The 26520-nt window shown below is 44.6% G+C and overlaps 2 protein-coding genes across 5 annotated transcripts; one reads left to right on the top strand and one right to left on the bottom strand.

Annotated features, from left to right (window-relative positions):
- The first annotated feature begins 147 nt into the window (after window positions 1–147).
- Window positions 148–22656, top strand: LOC142388486 (clathrin heavy chain 1-like). Of its 2 annotated transcripts, XM_075473803.1 has the most exons (33): window positions 148–520; window positions 2280–2487; window positions 5250–5518; window positions 5664–5825; window positions 6025–6138; window positions 6435–6608; window positions 9341–9538; window positions 9740–9940; window positions 10256–10408; window positions 10558–10680; window positions 10830–10967; window positions 11255–11419; window positions 11525–11705; window positions 12326–12489; window positions 12580–12705; window positions 12791–12933; window positions 13056–13290; window positions 13405–13527; window positions 13761–13906; window positions 14000–14183; window positions 14325–14517; window positions 14637–14794; window positions 14901–15065; window positions 15171–15278; window positions 15585–15752; window positions 15855–16004; window positions 16095–16226; window positions 16377–16487; window positions 16672–16842; window positions 16959–17180; window positions 18133–18153; window positions 20807–20882; window positions 21004–22656. In XM_075473803.1, the coding sequence occupies exons 1-33, from the start codon at window positions 479–481 to the stop codon at window positions 21141–21143; spliced, it is 5064 nt and encodes a 1687-aa protein (XP_075329918.1). In that variant the 5' UTR covers window positions 148–478; the 3' UTR covers window positions 21144–22656. The 2 variants fall into 2 exon arrangements, with proteins under 2 accessions (XP_075329918.1, XP_075329919.1); XM_075473804.1 differs by lacking the exon at window positions 18133–18153 and having other exon boundaries at window positions 149–520.
- Window positions 22657–22836: 180 nt separating this feature from the next.
- Window positions 22837–26488, bottom strand: cfap45 (cilia and flagella associated protein 45). Of its 3 annotated transcripts, none has more exons than XM_075473806.1 (12): window positions 26331–26488; window positions 25631–25747; window positions 25301–25395; window positions 24985–25129; window positions 24712–24882; window positions 24435–24613; window positions 24168–24297; window positions 23899–24045; window positions 23649–23762; window positions 23376–23569; window positions 23067–23291; window positions 22837–22965 (listed from the first exon to the last, which is right to left on the bottom strand). In XM_075473806.1, the coding sequence occupies exons 1-12, from the start codon at window positions 26364–26366 to the stop codon at window positions 22881–22883; spliced, it is 1638 nt and encodes a 545-aa protein (XP_075329921.1). In that variant the 5' UTR covers window positions 26367–26488; the 3' UTR covers window positions 22837–22880. The 3 variants fall into 3 exon arrangements, with proteins under 3 accessions (XP_075329921.1, XP_075329922.1, XP_075329923.1); XM_075473807.1 differs by having other exon boundaries at window positions 25301–25377; XM_075473808.1 differs by lacking the exon at window positions 26331–26488 and adding an exon at window positions 25874–26315.
- Window positions 26489–26520: the final 32 nt, after the last annotated feature.

Here is a 26520-nt window from a genome sequence, read left to right as displayed (position 1 = left end):
ACGTTCTTGGCTCAGTTCTAAGTTGGTTTTACAGGATACAGTCTGTAAAACTCAAATAAAACGAGTTATTCTTGGTTAAGTTTACAAACTTAAAATTGTTCACACGGGAACAGAGCCAGTGTCCTTCCAGAGCTCCCTGGATGCTTCCGGATTGGGAAAGCTCACGGCTCTGAGCTGCTTCCGCCGCCATTGCGGATTTCAGCGAGAAGATCAGCCATAGCCGCTGCTTTCCATCGATGCAGGGCAGAAAGCATACACAGACGGGGGGATAAACTGAACATTTTCACTGGCGCGAGATATCGGAAACGCGAATAATAACATTACACATCGCTTTTTATTCCACCGTGATACCATTTTCACTGACTGGCTCCGACCTACACGCACAGTGAGGAGGTCGTAGCTAGCGCGGTGCTACTGCCTAGCTAGCTAGCTGCACGGCTAGAATTTCAGGACTCCGGAGAAGCTCAAGAAAAACAACATGGCTCAAATCCTGCCTATCCGCTTCCAGGAGCACCTGCAGGTATGTGGAGATATATAACCGCTAGATTAGCTATATAAATCTCATCATTCACATTATTCGACGATTTCACCGCAAAATAACCATTTGACAGCTTGCTAGCTTAGCTAATGTTAAACGTCAATACCCTCAGTGAATGAATGACCTCCCCTCCCCCGTTTAGCCAGCAGCTAAGAACTAGCTTCCTTTGCTAGCACCTTTCATTCATCACACTAAAACGCTTTTCCCAGTTGACTCGACGTTAGCTGTCAGATAAAGTATTTCACGCACTGGTGGCTGAAACTAATGCAACGTTACTTCCTTCAACAGACCTCTACGAATGTACATTTTCTTATAACGTTCGATGAATGCGTTGCTACATTCAGATTAGCTAATAGCTTTTGCATTAGCTTGTTAACCGTTACAGTTTCTGGGTCGTGAGGGATGAAGGAGTCACGTAATTTAATCATAACCATCGCTAGACATTTCAGTTTCTGACTGGGATGCTATCATAGATTATCGTCAGGATAAGCATTCATAATGTAGCCATGGCGCTACTGTCCCACGGACCGCCGGGATGATCATGAGTTAGGCGATGCGCTTAAACTAGTATTTGTGAAACCACGGTCAGCTGCAGTCTGACGAGACTTGACACCATACGACGTCATACAAAAAGGTTTTGTCACGACACACACATTTACAGCTGAAGGGAGGATGAGGTCATTAAGTAGCGGTTTCTGATTCTAGTTTAACGCCATCGTCCCTTCGAGTGATGGAACCAGACGGTCCATCAGTGTGAATTAAAGTAACTCGCACATACATGACAACATGACATATCATGATGAGTAAATTCAGTCAAATTGAAATCCCAGCTTTGATCTTTTTGGGTTCTCGAATTTACTTCGGGATCTCACTACCACCTTCACTTAACCTTTTCATACTATGATTGTGCTTCCATGCACTATGACAAAGATATGATTTTTACAATATCCCAGTGTAAAGGAAAATTATCTTTGCCTGGGTTTTACTAGCCTGCATACATTCTCGTAATGGTTTTGCCATGTATATGCTACGAGGCGCTCTAGGTCCAAACACTTCATTCTTGACTCTCTCTGCCGGTGGTTTGACCCACCTGTGCTGGAGATCAGGAACCTGGGTTACTTTTTTTATTAATTATGGTGGTTTTCATTTTCACTGCAGAGAACATATCCCAAGTATGCCCATAACACTGTCTTAAACTAATACCATACGACGTCATACAAAAAGGTTTTGTCACGACACACACATTTACAGCTGAAGGGAGGATGAGGTCATTCAGTAGCGGTTTCTGATTCTAGTTTAACGCCATCGTCCCTTCGAGTGATGGAACCAGACAGTCCATCAGTCCATCTTAAAGCCTTAAACTAATTTAATGTAACATTTTGCTAATTTAAGAAAATTAGGAAACTGCTTAATAATAAACGAGTAAAAGACTAAACCATAATAAACGAGTAAAAGACTGATTGGTTTTGGCTGCTTTAGCTTGGGACGTGCGTTCCTAATAAACAGGCAACTTTGTGTACACAATTGCTAAGTCTATAATCCTGGTCATACTTTTTATGTTGGACTTATTTGTCATACAGTGTCTCCTGTTCACTTGGAATTTTTCATATTTGTTATATTGACGTAGTTCAATGTATTTCCATACTGAAAATGAGTCAGGAACCCATTCAAAAATCCATTCACTGTAAGCCGTGTAAGCTGTGGTGCCACCACTAAACCGGTTGTTGCGTTGATTTGACAGCTCCAGAACTTGGGCATCAACCCGGCCAACATTGGCTTTAGCACTCTAACTATGGAGTCCGACAAGTTCATCTGCGTACGGGAGAAAGTGGGCGAGCAGGCCCAGGTTGTCATCATTGATTTGGCCGACCCCAACAATCCCATCCGCCGGCCCATCTCTGCCGACAGCGCCATCATGAACCCGGCCAGCAAAGTCATTGCCCTCAAAGGTAAGCCGGAGCTCAAATGCATATAGCACTGTTAGCACGTAGCGAGTGTGCTAGGTTTGTCAAAGCACATAAACTTAAAAGTTAACCGTTAACATTATGGGCTGGTTTGTTGCTACTTTGCTTCTCTTATACACTGGGTCACTTGTGTAGAATTTTTTTGTGTCGTCAGTTACGTAGCTGTCACAGTCTGCTTTTCATTTTGATGTTCATAAGTAGGCCACCCCATCTCTGTTTGTCGACAACAATGACTGAAGTATAGTGTAACAGATTTCCATGTTAAACACAGTGATGTTTTTAAGACCGTATTAGAGAAATGTTATGCTGTCATGAATGCTTTGTCTATTTTTGCTTGTTTTTGCTCTTTTTTTTCATTTCTTCCGGCTCTCTTATGTTTGCAGACGGTGAGTTGAACTTTACATATCATGAGTTTTCAAAGTGATTCTGTATGCACTGTCTTGAAATGTTTGCACTGTACCGACAGTCGTTTTATTTGATGCTTGAAAAAAATAAAAATAATAGCGTAAGCAGCCCGTAACACAGTTATCATAGCTTCAAGGAGTGTGTTTATTTGATTTGTTTGTGTGTTTGTCTCGTTTGCTATACTGTACATATATTTTCTATTACAGCTGACCATTTTCCAAAACATACTGTACTGGATATATTTAAGTACCTCTGCTTTTCATGAAATTTTGGACAGTATGAAAATTTAAAAGGCTTAAAATGAGCCCTGAAAAAGATTATTTTCAAACAACACCCTGCTTGCATGTATTTCCCGCTCTTGTTGTGTGGTGTTCAAACCACACGTGATGGTATTGTAGCTGGCGAAGTTGACTTAAAATTACATTAAAGAGCAGAAACTAGAGAAACCGCAGCATTCAGTCACGTTGTTGTGTCAGCCGTAAGAGAATTGTTGCGGAAGTGTTTTGAGTTTGATTATTTTGGAGATGTTAGTTACCTTGGGAAATGGTCAGTGGTAATACATGGGAGATATTTCTGTAGTAAAAGCGCTAAAACATGCAGAGTAAAAAAAAAAAAACGGTGACACCTTTAGCCAGTCTTAACTAACGAACCGGTGGAATGGAATAGAAGATAGAATTATCTGCTGTTGGCTTGTGATCGAATAAGTTGATCACATTCCTCTTTATATGTATATATATATACATCTAATGTAGACATATATAATGTTAGTGCCCCCAGTGGGACTCTCCAAGAAGATACTATTACATTTTAGCAGTGCACTGACAGTTGCAGTGTCAGTTTTTTTGGTTATGATAATCATGGGAATCTCCATGAAATCAGACATAAAGACGAAATAATTGAGCCACTGAATGAGTTGGTATAGATTTACAACATGCAGTCCTTTGATTTGTGTGAACTATATAGCTACTGACATTACGTGCAATTGTACAAATTTGACTAATGAATCATTTTTAAGTTTTATGCTACGGCAGGTAAAGTGACTGGGTCTACTCACAGGTCATATGTCCAAGTTTTAAGGGGCTTAAAAAGCCTCCGTGTGTGTTAAACCGCCTGTACTTTGGGCGAACCTCACCATAAATCTTTAAGATTATTATGAGAAAATGAATATCACACCGCAAATCCAAAGTATTTTTTTTTCCGAAGCATCACTCTTCTGCTGTTTATGCTGTATTATCAGTTGATTTTCAGTTTATTTTAGTTGGGGCTTGCTTTCGCCAGATTGAATCTAAGATGTATATCTTGGGTCCAAACAATGGCGCCTCTTTCCTCCCCCGATACTTAACTGGAGGAAAATAAAATTAATAGATGTGAGCGCATCTGTACATCATCCCCTTCATCGTCACACCCGTTTGTCCTCTTTGTGCTCTTATTTTGCTAATCCGCCTTCACATCCAACCCAAATTCACAAATTCCCCGTTGAAGGATTCCATTTCAGTGTGAATCCGTTTAGAGCTATAACAACATGCTTGGAGTCTCATGCTGCTGGTAGTTATCGGGGTTTGAGGGCTTGAGAAAGTCTCTCACTTTGACTTGCACTGGGCACCATGTTTGTTTTTCTGCAGATGACACTTCCAAACTTATCTGGTTTTGGTTAAGAAGGCTGGTAGAAAATTTAAACGAAATTCCAAAAACGGCATGGGAAATGATTATTCATCCTTTTGAGATGCACACACAGTGCTTTAGCAGTAATATCTGCCAACAAGCTCCTGCACTGCATTAGAAAATGCTGCCGGATGCACTGCTGCAGGCATTTTTACACACACTGTTCAGACAATGAAACTGTATCCAAGAGATTGGAACTAATAATTCCGCATTAGCATTGCATATAGTCAGGAATCAAAGATATGACACGAAAAGATCATCAGCGACCAAATGAACCTTCATGAGCTCCAAATTTTAGCCTCACCTTATGGTGCTGCTTCGCATTGTTATGAAACATTCAGCTTCTAAAAAATTTCTGCAGCCTTCTTATGGTGTTTCAGTTGCCCTTTTGCTGGTCTTGCTTCCTGTACTGACGGTGGCGCTGGCCTGTTTTTTTTGTATTTTTTTTGTATTGTCCATTAGTGTAACTCAAACAAAACCCCAACTACCAATGTCTCTCCAGCAGTTGGAATAGATGCGCCCAAGTGGTTTGTTTAATCCCAAAAGTCTGCTGTGGGTCGTGTGTTGTAGCTTAAATCACTGGACTGATTTAGTTCAGTAAGCGGGCAGTGGGGTGGGGGTGGGGTTCATGGTGTTCACCTCTGTGATGGTGTGTGAACCTCAGCTCTTGGTGTTTTCAGCTGCAAAGACCCTGCAGATCTTTAACATTGAGATGAAGAGCAAGATGAAGGCGCACACGATGACAGATGACGTGACTTTCTGGAAGTGGATATCCCTCAACACCGTTGCCCTGGTCACAGACAACGCGGTCTACCACTGGAGCATGGAGGGCGACTCTCAACCAATCAAAGTCTTCGACCGTCACTCCAGCCTGGCAGGCTGCCAGATCATCAACTACCGCACCGATGCCAAACAGAAGTGGTTGCTGCTCATTGGCATTTCAGCACAGGTAGATTAACACTGTCTGAAGAGTCGCTTCAACCTTAAAATTAAAGGAGTTGGTAAATAATTAAAAAAGAAGAATCTGAATGCCACAATGAATCGCACACAATAACATCCTGCGGCCTGACTTGTGGGCTCTCTCTCCTTTTTAGCAAAACCGCGTTGTCGGAGCCATGCAGTTGTACTCTGTGGACAGGAAGGTGTCTCAGCCTATTGAGGGGCATGCTGCCGGCTTTGCACAGTTCAAGATGGAAGGCAACACCGAAGAGTCGACCCTGTTTTGCTTTGCTGTGCGCGGACAGGCAGGAGGCAAAGTATGAGCCAGCAGTGCAAAGCCTTGATAAGGGGATCAGGACTCACTTGTTTGTTTGTTTTTTTGGAAGTAGAAATAAGGAATGCATTGAAAAGTGTTTGCATGCAAACAGAATCCAGATTTTAATGTATGTAAAAGCTGAAGCGCGTACCAAAATAGCCTCACTTCCTTATTTTGCCTTCACTGTTTGTGGCTTCTAGCTTCATATCATTGAAGTGGGGACTCCACCAACTGGGAACCAGCCATTTCCAAAGAAAGCTGTGGATGTTTTCTTTCCCCCAGAAGCCCAAAATGACTTCCCGGTGGCCATGCAGGTACAAAACATGCAGTTTACTATATAGAATGTGTGGGGGCTGTTGTTTTTATTCTTTTAAGGAAGAAAAACTCGAGTTTGATGGGAAACTGTGATCTCCAACTGCTTCATTTATCATCGTTACCATCAGGATTTTCTGGAAGGGAGTGTTTTTGATAATGATATTATTCATTAGCCATTCTGAACTGCCCCTTGAGCCTGTCAATATTTCATTATTTTTTTAGTTCAGTGTTCGGCTGCAGTGCGTTTTAGTAATAAGCTTCATGTATAACCTCATGTCTCTTTCTGTCCATCTAGATCAGTTCCAAGCAAGATGTCGTTTTTCTCATCACCAAATACGGCTACATCCACCTGTATGACTTGGAGACTGGAACTTGCATCTACATGAACAGGATCAGTGGGGAGACCATTTTTGTCACAGCCCCCCACGAACCCACTGCCGGTATCATCGGAGTAAACAGGAAAGGACAGGTACTTTTTACATTGGAAAAAAGTTGAATTTCTATTGAGATGATGGCATTTAATTAGTGATGCTCCGATCAGCATTTTTTTGGACCGATCACCAAAATCATGATCTGCCCGATTGCCGATAACTGCCAATCACGGAAGGAATCGGACATTTCCATGCCTTTCATCTAGCAGAGAGTGCACCATTTATAGAAATTAAACCGCCAGAGGTAGCTGGGGACATGTAGAACAAGAATCTGGTGGAGTTTGCAGAAAACAATTGTTTTTTTTATTTTCTATTAATATTTTAATCTGCCCATATACATCATCCATTGGGTATGATTTCAGCATCAGATTATTAAACAATGATGCAGTGAAATGACTTGAAAATCACCACAGAGGTAGCTGGGGACATGTAGGTAAGAATCTGGTGGAGTCGGCAGAGAACATTTTGATTTGGTTCTAAATGAAGTTTTCAAATCTGACTATGCAGAAAAGAGTTTGATTCTGAATATGCTTCAATAATTTTGTTCTATCATTTTGTTTTAATCATTAAAAAGAATGTAGTAAAAAAAGCAACCAAGTAATGACAGGTGTATGTATTCCAACAAATGAAAAATCAACTTCGATATAGATTACTGAGTTTACGGGGTGCACTTGAATGCACCATAAATCCGCTCATGCGCTTTACCGTACGACGCGATGTAAACGGGCACGCGATTTTCAAGTTTAGCTAGCGCGACCGTGCCTCTCCGAAGCGCAGATGGCGTGACCGCAGTAAGTTTCACATCTTTCTGACACACTTTGAAGAAATTCCAGACAGGAGAGGTCATGCTGTCGAGATGCACTGTAGAGGTTTTGCCTGTTCGGTTCTGTACACACGTTACGTACCACATTAGAAAGTGGTCGCTAGTAATTTACGTCACGTGATCGTTTTTTGATCGGCATATTTTTCCGATCGCCGATCAGGCTATTTTTGGGCATTATTGGCCGATCATGATCGGCAGCCGATCGATCGGAGCATCACTACATTTAATACGTTTAAAATATGCAAATGCATTAAAGCAGGGCCCTACGGTCAAATATTATGGGTGCACCAGTTGTTATCAGCTGATATTACTCCTCAATGATTTGATTGGGGGTCACGATCAGGAAGGCCAATTGTTTGTTATAATTCTTTTCATTTGTTTAAAAAAAAAAAAAGATTTAATTTCTTTTTTTTTCATGGAGGGTAGAGCTGCACCATCTCAAGTAAAACCTACTGGAGGACAAGGTGCCTCAAAACTCTCAGAACTGGAGTTTAGTCATTGAACTGTTATTTATTTTCAGCTACTGAGGCTTCAAATCCAAATTGGACAACAAACACATACACTCGATTAAATGATATAAACAAAAAACCATGCGCTCACTCGCGTTAACAGTAAAGCGTTGCTTTAACTTCACCCACCTGAATCTTGAGACAGATGCTCGACGTAAAGTAGTTAACTCAAAAGCTTATTAGTATATGTGCACAGACAGCATCACTGTACCCATTTCCCAGTAGCTCTAGCTGTATTTATAAGATTAACACTAAGATTAAATGTCAATTATCAAGGACTGACAGTAATTACAGTCTTGCAGAGTGAATCTTATTTGTGCCTGGAGAATAAATGACATGTGCTTATGTCCTTATTTGGGGCACTCAACTCTTAATAAATGGCCAAGTTCATCATACAGTTTCACATATATTTGTACAATAGGTCCTGTTGTTAATCCTCTGAAAACCGAGCATTCATCTAAAATCACTGTACAGTAAACCAATTTATTTCTAAATCGGTGCCAGCCTGAGATTCAGCAGTAACAGACCCACACAACACTCTAGTTTATGCACATGCTCGACATTTGTTGGCGATTCACTTTCCCTCTGGCATGTCAGCCCCTCTCTGTATCAGCGTCGGTCCTTGGGTGTGACCTTGACTGTGGAAAAAAAAAAGAAAGAAAGAAAAAGAAATCACGCTGCAGCACCATTTCCAGTGTCAGGCAGCATGTGACAACCACGGCAGGGAGGCTAAGCTTGGCAGGGCAGACTGCACGATCTAATCCTGTTATTTCTTTTGGCCCATAGCTGCTGGTCCTTCATACACAGCTCAGTGTGTTGCTCATTACCACAAACATGAGTCAATCTTTATGTGCAGGTTAGCAATGTTACAAGTCGACGTCTTAGGATGGAAGGAACTTAAATCTGCTTTTGCATTCAGAGGTGTGTGCAGAGCTTGAACTTGAGGTTTAATCACAAACTATGTGTTGATTTTTCACTCAGTTTGTGCTTGAAGCACATTTGGTGTCGGGCTTAACAAGGATGACTAAACATTCTCCGCTACTTAGTGTCACTTTTCAGATTCTAATACCACCTAAATCGTGGCTACCTTAAATCCTGGGTCGTGATTGGTTTGAAGGTGTTTCATCTTTCCTTACCGAGCACCTTTTGACTTTGGTGTTCGTTTGATATTCTAAATTAAACGTAGATTTGAGTAAATCATGAAGTCCAATTAAAGTAACCATAAGAAGAGGAAAGATGGTCCATTTGGATTTGAACACAACTGCTCGTTGCAGAATATTCTCAACACATATGTTCATTTGCATTAGTTTTTATGGACCAATGCACATAATTCTTTGAAAAATAATCTGGATACTGCACTAGACTCCAAAGCTGTGTTCCCATCCATCAGGTTAACTGGTGTCTACAGATAAGAGAGCGTGCCCGTGTGCTTTTCCAGGTGCTGTCAGTGTGCGTTGAGGAGGAGAACATCATTCCCTACATCACTAATGTGCTCCAAAACCCAGACCTGGCGCTTCGCATGGCTGTACGCAACAACCTTGCCGGTGCTGAGGAGCTTTTCGCTCGCAAGTTCAACACCCTCTTTGCAGCAGGGAATTACTCGGAAGCTGCTAAGGTGGCAGCCAATGCACCCAAGGTACTGCCAGCCTGCTTCCATGCACTCCAACAACATTACATGAAAGCTCAGACTGTTCAGATTAAGTAGATTTCTATAGCTTTGCACAACACAGGTTTAGCCTGTGTGTGTGTGTGTGTATATATATATATATATATATATGTACACATTTAAAAGGTTTTCTATAGAAATCCTCTTATCTCCCCCGTCTTTCAACTCAAGGGTATTCTTCGGACCCCAGACACAATCCGAAGGTTCCAAAGCGTTCCAGCCCAACCAGGCCAGACTTCACCTTTGCTCCAGTACTTCGGCATCCTGCTGGATCAAGGCCAGCTTAATAAGTTTGAGTCTCTGGAGCTGTGCAGACCTGTTCTACAGCAAGGCCGCAAGCAGCTACTCGAGAAATGGCTGAAGGAAGACAAGGTATGCGTCCAGTGGTTTTTGCAATGAGGGAAAAATTAAATCCTAGACTACAATCTGCCCTTAAATATGGTACCAATAAATTCAGAGGGCTGAACTTGTGTAAAATTTGCCCATGAAAGAAGTCTAAATGTGACCAGTTAAAACTGTTTTTTGTTTTTTTCTAAAATTAAGTCCAAAGGCTTGTTTGTGTGAAAAAGTTTTAAAGCCATCTATGCTGTTCATCCAGCTGGTTCATGAATGAGTTTGTCTTGGATTGATCTCTCTTCTAAATCCCTTGGCTTTATTTTTAACATCGCCTGCTGTGTGTGTTTTTAGCTGGAATGTTCTGAGGAGCTCGGAGACCTGGTGAAGTCTGTAGATCCTACTCTGGCCCTCAGTGTCTACCTGAGAGCCAACGTCCCCAATAAAGTCATTCAGTGCTTTGCAGAGACTGGACAGTTCCAGAAGATTGTCCTTTACGCCAAAAAGGTTTGTGACTGAATTTGAGTAAAAGTTGATTGTGTTTGACACAATATTGGAATTGAGGAGGAGCGGTTGTTGTCCAAGTTCACTAATGTCCACATTTGCTTTTACAATGGGATTCTGTGATCAGAGCTAAGGATATGTCATTACTGTAGGTGGGCTACACCCCAGACTGGATCTTTCTGCTAAGGAACGTGATGCGGATCAGTCCAGAGCAGGGCCTCCAGTTCTCCCAGATGCTGGTTCAGGATGAAGAGCCACTTGCAGACATTACACAGGTACATACTTGGACTTATTTTCACAGTGGTAGCCTAAAATGTAGACCCTGTAACTAGAAAACTTAGGCAGTGGCTACAGCCCTACCATCAAATCCTAAACAAATACGGCGAAGGACACCATTGAACATCTCTGTTGTTTGTTTCTCCAGATTGTTGATGTGTTCATGGAGTACAACCTGATCCAGCAGTGCACATCCTTCCTACTAGACGCCCTGAAGAACAACAGGCCCATGGAAGGGCCGCTGCAGACGCGTTTGCTGGAAATGAATTTGGTCCACGCACCACAGGTATACACTCTGAGACACACACACACACACACACACACACACACACACACACACACACACACACACATATCAGTGAAGTACCAGCGACCATTTGGTGACATTGAACTAACACAGATGAGTTTGATTTGAATGAATTAATCAGAATTTTCATTTGCATTGCAGTTACTAAGTTTTTTAATTATTTCTTCTTGAATTAAAACTTTTCCTGGCCCGGTTTAACATGTTCTCGTGGCTTGAAAGCTTCAGCCGGGAATGAAATGTGTTCGTCCCCGTGTCTTGTCTTAAAGGTTGCAGATGCCATCCTGGGCAATCAGATGTTCACCCACTACGATCGTCCCCATGTGGCACAGCTGTGTGAGAAGGCTGGTCTCCTGCAGAGGGCGCTGGAGCATTACACTGATTTGTATGACATAAAGCGCGCTGTGGTGCACACACACCTTCTAAATCCAGAGGTACAACACAGAAAGAAAACGTCCAAACTACCAGAACTGCATATGTCTTATAGAACTACGATCGCTGCAGCTGCCTTGTTGAATCTTTTCTGTTCATCTTTGCAGTGGTTGGTGAATTTCTTTGGCTCCCTCTCGGTCGAGGACTCTCTGGAGTGTCTGAGGGCCATGTTGTCTGCCAACATCCGCCAGAACCTGCAGATCTGCGTGCAGGTTGCCTCCAAGTACCACGAACAGCTTTCAACTCAATCCCTCACTGAACTTTTTGAGTCATTCAAGAGCTTCGAGGGTAAGTTGCCGACATGTCAAGGTATAAGCAATTTCTGTCTTAGTTGGACTTCATCACCTCCATCCTAAAAGGTCCAAACTTATTTGGTGTAAGGTCTCAGGCAGAGCAGGTATTTCTCTGGGGGATTAACAGGAAACAAGAGTGTGTGCTGATTACTGATGAGATTTGCTGCTTCGTGCTCCACTCAGCCCACGATGAAAGCATATAAGTGTGAATACAGGCTGAGAAATGACTTGTTAATTAGATATGAAGGAAGCATTTGGTAATGGGCTTGTTGTTGCTTTTGCATATTAACCAAGCTTAAAACATGCTGGTATGGGGAAAGCTGTCTGCTTAACATCTTATTTTTAGTTTGTGATCAAGAGATTATACCTGCAGAAAAACAAACTCTGAATAACTGTGAACACCTCTAATGTTAATAGAAAACATGAGTCATCAGTATGGACACTGTGGGGCTCGCGAAACGCCCATCGTCCAGAGTTCATGTATTAGAGCTGTAAAAAAATAAAATAACTGCATTTAGTTTCCCGGTTGATTTGGATTTCCTTTGTTTGTTTGTTTGTTTGTTTGTGTGTTTGTGTGTGTGTGTGTGTGTGTGTGTGTGTGTGTGTGTCTCTCAGGTCTATTCTACTTCTTGGGTTCCATTGTGAACTTCAGCCAGGATCCGGAGGTCCACTTCAAGTATATCCAGGCAGCCTGCAAAACAGGCCAGATCAAAGAGGTGGAGAGAATCTGCAGAGAGAGCAACTGTTACGATCCCGAGCGTGTGAAGAACTTCCTCAAGGTAAGAAGTAGCCTAATAAGCTTTTCTGACATTCAACAAATGCAAAGAATATTTTGCCAGTAACATTTCTGATTATTTTCCCCCCAACAGGAGGCCAAGCTTACTGACCAGCTGCCTTTAATCATCGTGTGTGACCGCTTTGATTTTGTCCACGACTTGGTTCTGTACCTTTATCGCAACAGCCTGCAGAAATACATCGAGATCTACGTGCAGAAGGTAAGCTGCAACATTCAGATGAAGATTTTGGTCTTTTTCCTCCGCTGGACCGAAATCCTCTAAATCTTATTCTCACTTATTCCAGGTAAACCCAAGCCGCCTGCCGGTAGTCATTGGAGGGTTATTGGATGTGGACTGTGCTGAGGATGTGATTAAGAACCTGATCTTGGTTGTGAGAGGACAGTTCTCTACAGATGAACTTGTTGCCGAAGTGGAGAAAAGAAATAGGTGAGACTGAAGCAGCGAGGCAGAGGAGAATCATCCATGTCTCACTCAAACCACGGTGTTGCACCTTGAAAGTTTTTTGTTTGCTTTTGTTTGTTCTTGACTGCGTTTCTGTCTCTGCGCAGACTGAAGTTGTTGCTGCCCTGGCTGGAGGCTCGTATTCACGAAGGCTGTGAGGAGCCTGCAACCCACAACGCTTTGGCCAAGATCTACATTGACAGCAACAACAACCCTGAACGCTTCTTAAGGGAGAACCCCTTCTATGACAGCCGTGTGGTGGGCAAGTATTGCGAGAAGAGAGACCCCCACCTGGCCTGTGTGGCTTATGAACGAGGACAATGTGACCAGGAACTCATTCATGTAAGTTTAAAGCTTCAGTGTAGCTGTTAACGTCTTCTGGCTATTTTTCTTTTAGTCGTGTTTCTGCGCTGTTGTCGTTGCTCACGGTAACTACTTTCCTACCCCATGCTTTAGGTGTGCAATGAGAACTCGCTGTTCAAGAGTCTGTCTCGATACCTTGTGCGTCGCAAGAACCCGGAGCTGTGGGCAAGCGTGCTGCTGGAGACCAACAACTACAGAAGGCCACTCATTGACCAGGTCTGACCCTTGTCTGATTCTAGAAAGTTCCAGAAATTCCAGACTGAGTTGGACTTAGTTTCGGGCCGAGCCAAAATAGAAATCCGGCGGGACGCACGCTGCTGTGAAGCGAGGGGAACCGCTTGCCAGAATTTAATTTTAAGACATTAATAGGCAGATATCACTGTGTTATTTTTCTGTTTATGTGTGCGTCAGCTGTCGTGCATCAAGTGTGTCGTTCCTCTCTGCTGTAGGTTGTCCAAACAGCCTTATCGGAGACCCAGGATCCAGAGGAAGTGTCCGTCACAGTCAAGGCCTTCATGACTGCCGACCTTCCCAATGAGCTCATTGAGCTTTTGGAAAAGATTGTTCTGGACAATTCTGTCTTCAGTGAGCACAGGTGATGCGTCTGACATCTAAACGCTGGCTAAACGTGTCTTAATATATTATTTATAAGCTGTTTACTGAAAAGCTGCCGTCTTGGTTATTCTAGAAACCTCCAGAATCTGCTCATTCTGACAGCCATCAAAGCTGATCGGACACGTGTTATGGAGTACATTAACCGCCTGGACAACTACGATGCCCCCGACATTGCTAACATTGCCATCAGCAATGAGCTGTTTGAGGAGGCTTTTGCTATTTTTAGGAAATTCGATGTCAACACCTCTGCGGTGCAGGTGAGTGCGTTTCTTATCGACTGTGATGTGTTTTAAATGCGCTGTGTTGACTTCAACCTTAATTTAAGAGCCCTGTTGAAATGACCAGAGAAGTGTTACAGAAGTTCCTCTTCATTCATTAGGATTTTGTCTTGTTTCCAGGTTCTGATTGAACACATTGGCAACCTAGACAGAGCTTATGAATTTGCCGAGCGCTGCAATGAGCCCCCGGTGTGGAGTCAGCTGGCAAAGGCCCAGCTTCAGAAGGGTCTGGTCAAAGAGGCGATCGACTCTTACATCAAGGCCGATGACCCCTCTGCTTACATGGAGGTGGGGCAGGCTGCAGCCCAAAGCGGTAAGTACATCTTTCTCATATTATCTGATTTGTGACTCTCTCCTTGATTTATCCACCGAAGACACTTTAGAGGCGTTTGGTGAAACGTGACACTGATGGGAGCTGGTTGTTGTGTGCAGGGAACTGGGAGGACCTGGTGAAGTTTCTGCAGATGGCCCGTAAGAAGGCCCGCGAGTCATACGTTGAGACGGAGCTGATCTTTGCCCTGGCCAAGACCAACCGCCTGGCTGAGCTGGAAGAGTTCATCAATGGTCCCAACAATGCTCACATTCAGCAAGTAGGTGCTTGGAGCCACACGGACATGCAGCACACACTCGCAGACGCTCGGTTCTCTGTTCACCTTAACTGCTCCCGCCCTCACTTTCTGCGCATCTTCCCCTCAGGTGGGTGACCGTTGCTATGACGACAAGATGTACGAAGCAGCCAAACTGCTTTACAACAACGTGTCCAACTTTGGCCGTCTGGCTTCCACGCTGGTGCACCTGGGAGAATACCAGGCAGCTGTGGATGGAGCTCGCAAAGCCAACAGCACCCGCACCTGGAAGGAGGTGAGGAACAGTTTAACTCTCTGAGAAGAAAAAAGTACCGTAAAGAATCCTCTCTTCTGTGAGTACATGAAACAAGTTGTGCTCTTGGGTTATCTGCTCTTCCAGGTGTGTTTTGCTTGTGTGGATGGGAAGGAGTTCCGTCTTGCCCAAATGTGTGGCCTGCATATTGTCGTCCATGCCGATGAACTGGAGGAACTCATCAACTACTACCAGGTGTGTACTGGTGCTGGTGTTAAACGGGTTAGCTGCTGTGAGGAATTACTGAGTGCGTGCGCTGTTATGAATCTAGCATTTACTTTAGGTAATAGAATCCAATTTCTTTTCTTGCCTGAAGAGTTAAATATGTGATCAAAGTGATCATATTTATGGCATGCAAGTTGTAAAAGTGAACACGTAAGGAAGAGGACAGGAAGATTCTGCTGCACTTTTCAGTCGGTTTATCTTCAGCATGTGCGAACACGAGTTGCCTTGTGAGAGATTCCGTTGACGCCATTATGTCCGCGCATCTGTATTCTGCAGGATCGCGGTTATTTTGAAGAACTGATCACCATGCTGGAGGCCGCTCTGGGGCTGGAACGTGCCCACATGGGCATGTTCACCGAGCTGGCAATCCTCTACTCCAAATTTAAACCCCAGAAGATGAGGGAACACCTGGAGCTCTTCTGGTCCCGTGTCAACATTCCAAAGGTAGGAGCGTGAAACCAATCTTTGTTATTAACCTTTGAATATAAAGCGGTTTGTGAGCATAAAAATACCAAGTTCATGAAATACTGTGCGCGTCTGTTTCAGGTTCTCAGGGCAGCTGAGCAGGCCCACCTCTGGGCAGAGCTGGTGTTCCTCTATGACAAGTATGAGGAATATGACAATGCCATCATCACCATGATGAGCCATCCAGCTGATGCCTGGAAGGAGGGCCAGTTCAAGGACATTGTCACTAAAGTAAAGAAGAAAAAACCAATGCTCTTTTTAACTGGGGTAAAAATGACTTGGACTGTGGATGGTAAGCTGAATGTCTGTTTGTCGCTGCAGGTGGCGAACGTCGAGCTGTACTACAAGGCCGTCCAGTTTTATCTGGAATTCAAACCGTTGTTGCTGAACGACCTGCTCATCGTCCTCTCTCCACGGCTGGATCACACCCGCGCCGTCATCTCCTTCAGCAAGGTTCTGTGCTGTCACTGCTTCCCTGGGGGGGGGGGGGAATAAATGAGTGAATGCTGTTGAAAAGGCTTCAGCTCTCTGCCGCTTGTTTGACGAGCGATAGAAAGTGGAAACTGCCAGTGACACTGACGATCACACTGTGTTTGTGTTTAGGTGAAGCAGCTGCCCCTGGTTAAACCTTACCTCAGGTCCGTCCAGAATCACAACAACAAGTCGGTGAATGAGGCACTGAACAACCTCTTCATCATTGAGGAAGACTATGCGGTACGATGTGCCAACATTTTATTTTATTTTTTTTTCAATCTTAGCATGCGGTGTGATTATCTCGATGCTGGCTGAAGGAAAAGAAAAAGCGTTGCCTAAATAAAGTGCTTTCCGTAGCTTCATGACTGTTTTCACACCGTTGAAATTTCAGCTCCGTCTAATGGTCTCACCTCTTTGTTATTAGGCGCTGCGTACATCCATCGACGCGTACGATAACTTCGACAACATCTCGCTGGCTCAGGGCCTGGAGAAGCACGAGCTGATTGAATTTAGGAGGATCGCAGCGTACCTGTTTAAGGGCAACAACCGCTGGAAACAGAGTGTCGAGCTCTGCAAGAAAGACAAGCTCTATAAGGTTATAGACTGATAATAACACACCAGAAATGAGCTGATAGTGATGGGGGGGGGGAATTAAACGGCAGCCACTCTCCCTTAAACTGATTTACCGACCTGTTTTCTGTCCCCTCGCAGGACGCCATGCAGTACGCATCAGAGTCCAAAGACACGGAGCTGGCAGAGGAGCTCCTGGCTTGGTTCCTAGAGGAAGACAAGAAGGAGTGTTTTGCCGCCTGCCTATTCACCTGCTACGACCTGCTGCGGCCAGATGTGGTGCTGGAAACCGCCTGGCGACACAACATCATGGACTTCTCCATGCCATACTTCATCCAGGTCATGAGAGAGTATCTCTCAAAGGTGGGTTGGACGGAGGTTGCCAGTACGAGCGGCGTGCCATGGGAACGCACGCGGCTTTGTTAAGACTCGAAAGAGAGAACGATTGACTCCGTTTCTAGATGAGAAAGATGAGCTACGTGTCGGTGATAGATTAGTCCTCCCGCTGACAGATGTGAAGACTCGTCGGATAGTTTTTGCAAACTTGTACCATCCGTCCTAAATGTCTGAAGTTCCATTGTTGTACCACAGAACTGATTTCCCATCAAACTGAGGGCCAAAGTGCGTTTGCAAATACTATTTGACAGTAAGCAGTCACACTTTCAAAGGTAAAGCCCCCCCCCTCCCTCTGCCTCAGTGCTTCCATTTCTTTCCTCTGTTCATGCCCCCCTTCCTACGCTTCTGTCAGTCATCATGTGTCATCACCGGTGTTTCCTTTTTCATTTGGGTTTCCATCCATTCAAGCTACTTTTCCATACAAATGTGTTAGAGGAGATTCATACCTGCTGTGCTGCTCATCGCGCCATTTATCTCTGCTTCATGGCAGGAAAACAAACCTGTGTTGCTTCCATAAAAGACGGCAGACCAGGGCGAAGCCTCTCTAAAAGTATCGGCACCGTATATTTAACACTGTGCAGTATTTTTAGATCTGATATTAGGCATTTAGATTTGCACCCCACGTCAGCACTGGTGTTTTAGTTTGTTCTCTCTTTTTTTTTTTTTTTTTTTTTTTTTTTTTTTGTTAACATTTGTGTAAAACACAAAGTAAAAAAAATTAACGTCAACTTAGAAATCTCAAGTCAGCATTTGTATCAAAAGTGGCGTTTAATTACCCGCATCGCTCTGAGGGTTTTTGTGTTTCCTCTTTAAGTGACAAGTCCTCTGTTTGCTCTTTTTCTCTCTGTCAATTTCTGTTTTGGGAGACTTCCCGTTTGTTTTTTCCTCCTTAAGTTGCCTCTCTGAATTTCCTTTCCAGGTTGATGCGATAAAGGAAAAGGTGAAAGTCGAATCCATTTTCTAATCTTACTTTTGACCCCTCCCCCCCGTCCCATAGCCTGTAGTTGGCAGGTGTAAAATTAGCAGAAACTGCATGCCCCCCCCCCCCCTCTCTCTCTCTCTCCCCCCTCTGCCTCTCCACCCCTCCTCATATCACTCTGCTGCTTCTGACTGTGAACTCCACATTTCCACTGGACCACCTACCCACCCGCGGGACTCTAGAGTGGGGCTCTTCACACCCATCCCTCGAGGCTCTGCTTGGTTTGCTGGTGTCCGTGATCGCTCAGAGTTTTATTTTTTCTGCTTCAGGACGCTACTTTTAGAGTTAGTTTTGTTACGTGAGATCTCCGTGGCATTAGGTCAAATTCATCTTCAGTCATTTTCCGGTAAGATTTCCTCGGTGAGATGCCAGGTGCCCAACAGATTGCACTAAATGTTCTTGTTACGGTTAGTGTCAGTTACCCACATTTGTTCCATATCTAATGGATAACGTACATAACGAGCCAGCCGTGGTTATCAGTGGTTAATGCTGCTTTTATTTTAATAGATGGTTGATTTAGTATGTTACACTTGCACACTGAAACTTTGTTGATTGGTAGCTTGTGTTGTTACAAGGCTCACATCCAACCTCCATTTCTTTTTCTTTTTTTTTCAACTTTGATTGAGGTAGTGGGAAACAATCCGTCTTCCAGATATTATCACCTTTTCTGGCCTCCTGTACGAGTGGAAAGGGTCTCCTGTTAGTTCTGTGTCATTTTGCCACTTTTTTCTTTTTTTCAACATGTTTCTGTCACATTTGACACATTTGAGCCACACGACCGAGCCAGCACGCCCAGCAGCTTTACTCAGCTGAGGGTGAAGAGCGCCACTCTGGGTAGTTGCCTCACCTGCTGTGGTCGGGCCCCCTTCTCACAGACCTGCAGATGGATTCTAACAGTGAACTGACTTGTTACCATCACTCAGCTGCAGTCTGCCTCTACTTGGTTCAAACCTGGTTCAGCAGAATCTCTGAAAGCATGTTTTTCACACACCAGACCTTGTAAATGTACCGCAGGGGGTGGTTAAGTTTGGTCAATGCCGTTTCTTAATTACGTATTTCAATAAAGAGTGGGTGGGGCTTATATCAGGGTATTATTATCGCTGTATGTGGGGCCGTAGCTTGGACTGCAGCTTAGTGCAACATAATCTGAGTAACAGAGCAGCCGCTGAGGCATTATTCGTAATGATGTGGCATCCTTTCAGAGACCTTCTACTTTCCCTTTTGTCTGCGTCATTTATCTCGGAACAATTCCTGCTTTTACACCGCACGTCTGATTATCCGCTGCTGCTACAAAGTGTGGCCTCTGTGATCGACTAAATGAGAGTATGAAGGCAAAATACAACAATCTGAGCACGTTGTTTTAGGAAAGAAAAAAATCTAGTCGAACGACGAGCATGCAACCCCCCCCACCCCCCCCACCCCCTCACCCCCCTCACTCCCACCCCTTCCTTCCCTCGTTGGCATCAGCAGCACTCAGGCCAGGCTTGGAGACGTCCATGTTGGCTGTGCCTGCTTCTGGAAACCTCCCACTGGCTGGGGGGAAAAAAGCATCCCCTCTGCCCTCGTTCACACTCCCTCCACTCTCGTTCTCTGCCTTTCCTTCTCTCCTTCTCTCCTTCTCATGCACTTGTCAAGACGAAAATGACTAAACTGCTGCTTCAGCATGCCCCTCAACCCCTTCTCTTCTCAAATGACACGACAGCCTGTCTTTCCTTGATACGGCCTGCTTAACCAGATTGTTCTGAAGTAGTTGCATTTAGACGGTATGTAGAGAACTGAACCCGAAACCACTTCAAGAGGGAAGCACGGTCTGTATCTCATCGACATTTCCCTCTGCCATTCTGAGGCTAAGCAGTGATATCTGAAGCTTTGTGCTGGCTGCTTAACTCTCTTGCCTTTTTGTCCTTCCCCTGTCATCGCCTGCCTCTGAGCTGCTTAGCAAAGACTCGAGCACCAAAACGGGCAACTTGTGTGATTCGTTTGGGGGGGGGGGGGGCATCACCTGGGGCTGAAGGTAGTTTTACACCATTTATCACAATGAATTCCTGTGGCTCGTCCAGATGTGCGAGTATGCAGAATATTTGGACCTTCTGCTCTGATGTGGACAAAAAAAAAAAAAAAAATAGAAATGTTATTTGACTGGCAAGGAGTTGGTTCTCTACATACTCATACATGTCCAGTATGTTAGAGTAGATGTCTTGGGTGGCTGGATGGTGGGACCATTATTGCCCAGTAGCTTGTCTGTCTTTTTCACTCCCTCCTAATTCCCTAATTCTTTCCATAAATAAGTGGACGTCTCTCTCATAGACCGCTGTAGCCAGGCTTGTTAGAGTAGCCAGTCGCTCCATATTTGTAGTTACTCCTCTTGCCTAATGGAGGGGCACCAACACATTAGCAAGGCCTGCCTCCTGCGGCCTGTTTTTTTTTATATATAAATCTGGACTGTATTCGTCTTCGCCTGTCAGGAATGGTCCCATCCGTCAGCCAGTGAATTAACCCTCGAGGTCAGTTTTTTTACAAAGCGGGCTTCTCAGCCCTCGCTCTTAAAGAGCCCCGTCGCCAGCAGTTTAGCTCGAAGTCTGACGCGTTTTTTTCGATGTTGTGTTTTCCACAGGTGGACAAACTCGAAGCCTCCGACTCTCTGAGGAAACAGGAGGAGCAGGCTACAGAGTCTCAACCCATTGTTTACGGTAAAACGCTGTCTCACGAATGTCCTGCAGTGGTCCGGTCTTCTCTGGTTTTTGCATTTTTAAAGAACGAGAGTGCGGTTGACAAAACAAAGTTGTTGTTGTTGTTTTTTATCTGTTGCAGGCACACCGCAGCTCATGCTCACAGCGGGACCCAACGTGGCCGTGCCTCCTCAGCAGGCGTACGGCTACGGCTACACGGCGGCAGCAGCAGCGCCGGGCTATGCCCAGCCGCCACAGGCCAGCTTCGGTTACGGCATGTGAACACCCGACCGCTCCAACCTCCCACAAAAAAAAAATGTGTCCCAGCCCCGTTCCATCCATTCGCCCTCTCTTTGCGTTCTCACCGGCTTCCCATGGTCTTCTACTCACAACGGGGGGCCACGAGCGAGCGACAGCCCACTCTCGCTTCGAGTACTCTATTTTTTCTATTCTGTTCTCCTGTTACATGAGAAAACAGTTAATGGCATCGAAGGACTTTTATTTGTATTGTTTGAAAGATATTGGACCACATGTTTGTTTTTTCACATTCCATATTTATGACGACTTATTTAGAATTTTTTTTTGTTTGCGTTTGTTAATGTCATGTTTTTTTTTTTATTGGTTTGTGCAAAAGCGGACTTGCTAAAGCTCAGCAACGAACCTTTGAAGTAGGTGGAGGAGCATTGGATTTTGCACTCATGAAGAATTAATGTAGAGAAGCTCTTACTTTCGATGTACTGAACATGTGAACAGCGTCCATTGTCTCGTTTGTCTGTAAAATGCATTTCATCGTTGTATATTCTGAGGGGGGAAAAAAAAGTTACGTAAAATATTGAACATATATTGCCATTTCAATGGCTATAGCTAGCAACACTAAGTAATGATAGTATATTCTGCACAAGTGTGTAGCTTTATGGAGTTTTAAATGCATACGGACGTATGTCACTGTGTGACTGGTGGTATGTGTGTGAGTGTGTGTGTGTGTGACCTGAAGGTCTAAATAAGAATTTTAACCCTCCCTCCAGCCTGTATGGGGCTGTCCACCCCACCCTAGATATTAGCTCTTCTTCATCCGCTCCATGTATTGAGGTGACCTCTTGTGCCGTGTACAGTGCTTGTGTGAGACTGTATCTGTGTATGTGCAAGGACGGGACCACAGCTACCAAACCCCAGGACCCCCTAACCGTGTGTGTGTGTGCGTGTGTGTATTTACTCTGAACCTTCCTCGTGCTGAGATCCGTGTATGCCAGGTGTCGTGGTGTTTCCCTTGGTCACCGATACCTTTTTTTTTTCTTTTTTTTTCCTTTCTCCCTGCGTGTACAGATGTGAACATGACAAACTGAACACTTCTAGATGGAGACCCCCACCTTGTCTGTCCTCCACCCACTCCCCTGTCCCGTTCCCTCCTTTGTTGATGCTTTGCAGCAGCGACAAACGAGGCGGAAGAAGGCGGGCTGGTGGAACCTTTGGTGTTCTAATGACAGCTTGATAAAGATCCATAAACACTCCTGTAGGTTGTGTGTTTAGATGGTTACGATGAAGAAATCAGGTCTCTGTTCATCCAGTTCTTTGTCAGGAATGGTGTGGAATAAGAGCCTGTTATTTACCTTGATGTACTTAACTTCCTTACATGCTTTAAGCTGTGTGTGTAAAGTGTCATCCTAACCCTAACATAAGTTTCATTCCTTTATGTTGTCATGCATATTAATGATAAAAGGGGTTCTGTCATTGATATGTGAAAGAATATGACTTAACTGAAAGGGAAATACTAGCCTAAATAAATATGAAAAATGGTCTCCGGTCTCCTCTCTGTGTGACATGAAATAACAAGGTATCAAACTGTTTTAATAGTTTATCTTGTGGATTTATCTTTGCAAAAAAACAAAACAACCCCATTCTTAAATATCTACCCATAAAATGTGGATTTATCAAATGACCAAAAATTTGAACAGGTGCAATATAAATCTTTATTTCCTTTTAGCTCCTATCGGTAGTTTGTTACTTGGGCCTGAGATCGTCTCAGTATTTTAATCCACTGCTACTTTTAATCCAGCCGGCCTTTCTTTCCACTTCTGTGCAGTATTTCTCAGAGAGCCCCGTTGCCCTGCATATCAGAAAAAAAAAACACAACTCGTTTTTTAATGAACACATTGAATAAATAAATAAATAAAACCCTGGACTGTCTGCCAACCTGCCCGTGCTCACCTGAGCTCCTTGAGCTTCTTCTCTTTGATTTCATCGAGGCGCATGCGTCTCTGCCGGGCTGCCTCGACCAGCCGGTCGGCCTCCTCGAAGGTTTCTTTGGAGTTACTCGCAGCGAAGAGCTCGCGCTCCTTCACCTGCTGGCGGAGGGCCTGTGCATGACGCTGTGCTCCCTGACGCTGCTTGTCCTCCTTCTCCTTCTGCTGGGCTTTTGCTTTTTGTTGCAACCTGTGGCGAGAGGTTGGAGTGGCAGAGAGAAGTTGAGGAAATTTGAAGAGAATACATTTTCATAAAAACCAAAAAACTTCTTACTTCAGCTCCCTCTCAAACACCGCCTTCTCCCGGCCAGCCTCGATGAGCCGGCTCTGCTCTTTGTCTTGAACCTGCTCCAAGCGGTCCACCCTCAGCATCTCCTCCACGCGCGCCTTCTTTGCAGCCATCTCTTTCTGCTTAAGCCTCCATTCTCTCTCAACCATTTCATGGTTCCTCCGAGCGCGGATCTCATCCTTCCAAAAGCAAACAAGCACATTAGCAATTCAATCCGCAGCGAGGTCCCAACGAGCGGGTGCCACGGCCGCCACCGACCTGCTCTGCCTTGGTGTCTTTTGCTTTTTCTTGCTGCATCCTCAGCCGGGCGATCTCCAGTTCCTTCTCCTTCTTGAGTCGCTTCTGCTCTGCTTCGTATTCCTCCTCCCGCTCCTGCAGAGGTCATAAAAAATGTCACTGTAAAACTAAGTGCGCGCAGTCCTGAGAGATCAGAATGGATCAAAAACATGTTGCCGATACCAAAAGCAACAGTGATCATTTGTGGCTTTTCATTTGCTTTTGATCTAACCAGTTTCTTTTTGGTGTATTCCATGTCTCTCATGTCGGCCATCTTCTCCTCTTCGAGCCTCCTCTCCTTGGCCCGCATGGTCTCCGCATTGATGCGCATGACGTCTCCCTGCAGAAGCTGCTGCACCATCTTCTTCCTCTCCGAGGCCTGGAAGAACACGAGCTTTCAGAGAGGACACTGACTCGAGTGCAAGCGGTTGCGTGTTTATCTGAGCGTGCGCTGCGGGTGTTTTAACGTGTGCTCTGTCTCTGCGTGGCCTGCGTTCGCACCTTCAGATCTTCCAAGTCCATTCTCTCCTGGTTCTCACGGGCCTGCATTTTCTCGACCTCTTTCATCTCGTATTGGATTTGTTTTTCCTCCAGATGTTTCTGGATCTGGTTGTCAATATGCTGCTTTCCTCTGAAATGGAACGGACACAAGAGGTGACGAGGCTCGATGTAAATAAACGCCAGCTGCTCTCTGAAACGGTGTGCAATCAGGTTAACATTTGAATTTCATTCAGAATCTAATTGCGTGTGTGTGTGTGCTCTCCTTACTTCATCCTCGCCTCTTTGCGCAGCTCATCGAGCATCTCGATGCGCTCTACGGCCTTGCGGCGTTCCACCTCCATCATCATGTCCATGCGCTTCTCCTCCTCAGCGAGCTCGGCCTGGATCTGCGTCTTCTCCTGGATCTGGGCGTCACGTGTGGCTTGACACTGAGCACCCAGAATCAACTGAGAAGATCACACACAGAATTACAGATGTCCGTGCAGGTTTCAGAACTTTAAGCCTCATTATCTGTGTCATCTGCATGTCTACATTAGCGTCGCACCTGGTTGAGCTTTTTGATCTCAACCTCTTGCTCCATCCTCAAAGCGTCGGCCCGCTCCACCAGGCCCTGATCGCGGTCCCGGGCCTCCAGCTCCAGGTCGGTCAGTGGCTGGTTTTTCTTGCGGCTTAGGTCTGCCTCGTGGAGCTGTCTCTTCCATTCATCTGCAGCTTTCTAAATCAGGAGCAGAAAAGAAAAAAAAAAGAGTAAAGATGTAATACTTACCTGTAAAGCCAATTACTTTTTTTGTTTTTAAATCTGAGTAATGTTCCCTACCGTCCTCTCCTCCCTCTCTCTCACAGAAGCCATTCTCAAGGCCTCTCTGTCATCCTTGCAAAGAGCCTGTGTTGTTGAGGTGATTCGCGCAAACTCAGCAGATGGAAGAATGATGGACTCTTTTGAAGGATCCCGTCGGTGTACCCTGTGTGTTATGGGTTTCAGTGCAGTCTGTTGCAATCCCCTTTTATATAATCCTAACGTTCGAGTTGTAATCGGACAATACTGTTTTGCTCTTCATCACCCCACAAAACAAAATATGCATTTCGAAGACACAAAGAAACCGACAAGACGGTCTCGGCAAGTGATGGCCCACCTGAGAACGCGGATGAAGTCTTTGGTGATGATTCGAATATTCTCTCCTTCATCTTTCTTCTGGGATGAGTCCTTGGCCTGTGGAGAACTGTTCTCCTGTAAGTCCAGCACTGGGAATATGAGGATGTGTGACAAATGGCAACGAGGACAAAACCACCCCTGACCTGTGATCTCTCCACCTTTGCAGCCACAGCTATAAACTACGGTTTCAAGTCTTTGCAAATCGTTGCATTCGGTTCTTATTTACATTTTACCCTGTGCCTCAACTTTTTAAAATATATATATATCATAGGTATCAAAATTGGCATAACTTGAGACTGAGCTGACATACCGGCTGGGCCACATTTACTCGGTTTGGGCTCCCAAACAGGGTTTCGTCCACTCGAGATGTTGGGGCCAGCGTGCGGTACCTGCCGTGAAGAGATCTGGTCCTTGAAGACGCGGAGCTCTGCGGAGAGTGTGACAATCATTGGCGAACAAACAAAATCAAAAATGAAGTTGCCTTTGACGTGTAACGCGGAGTGAGAAGAAGCACGGTACTGCCTCATTACGTCGTCGGTAACGCAGAACTTACCATGGCCCTCTGTCGTTTTCTGTGGCAGCGAGGAATAACTTAGATATATGACGAAATGTTCACTTTTCTAGTTTTATCTTAGACTTTCTAGGACTCATAATGCAAGGAAATCTCCATCGTTGTTTCCCATTGACTGAAGTGCAAGGCTTCTGTTAAATGACCTCGGTTTTGATGTTTGTTGTCGGTTGTCATGGGAACAAATGCAGTGGACGCAAGTGGCGCGTTTGCTAATAGAGCCCCGAGTTAGCTTCGTGTTGCCTTTCTGTCGGGCTTTGAGTAAACAGCCATCGTGATATTAACCGACTGCAACACCTCACAGCCTACCGACGCATGTTTAACCCAACAGGGCACCGTTATCAAACGCTACTTTGACAGCTAACACTAGCACCTAAGTCCCATTACATGAGTCGTTAAACAAGATGCTAATTGAAGTTAGCCTTTGTTTATTCATACTCACCGGGGAATAACGAGCAGACGCCTCGATACGGGACATTTTTGGCCCCACGGAAATATTTCAGATACCTTTAATTAACTAAAACGCAATGTAACCGATAAAGCTCTTGAACTACAAAGTTAAAACTCAAAAAAAAAAAAAAAAAACAGTCCAAGGCTATTTTCAAATGTGCACATTGGCATGGCTACGTGAC

Source organism: Odontesthes bonariensis, chromosome 9, assembly GCF_027942865.1.
Source record: "Odontesthes bonariensis isolate fOdoBon6 chromosome 9, fOdoBon6.hap1, whole genome shotgun sequence".
Classification (NCBI taxonomy): domain Eukaryota; kingdom Metazoa; phylum Chordata; class Actinopteri; order Atheriniformes; family Atherinopsidae; genus Odontesthes; species Odontesthes bonariensis.
Note: the sequence above shows the minus strand (reverse complement) of the source record. Positions and strands in the feature narration are given on the sequence as shown.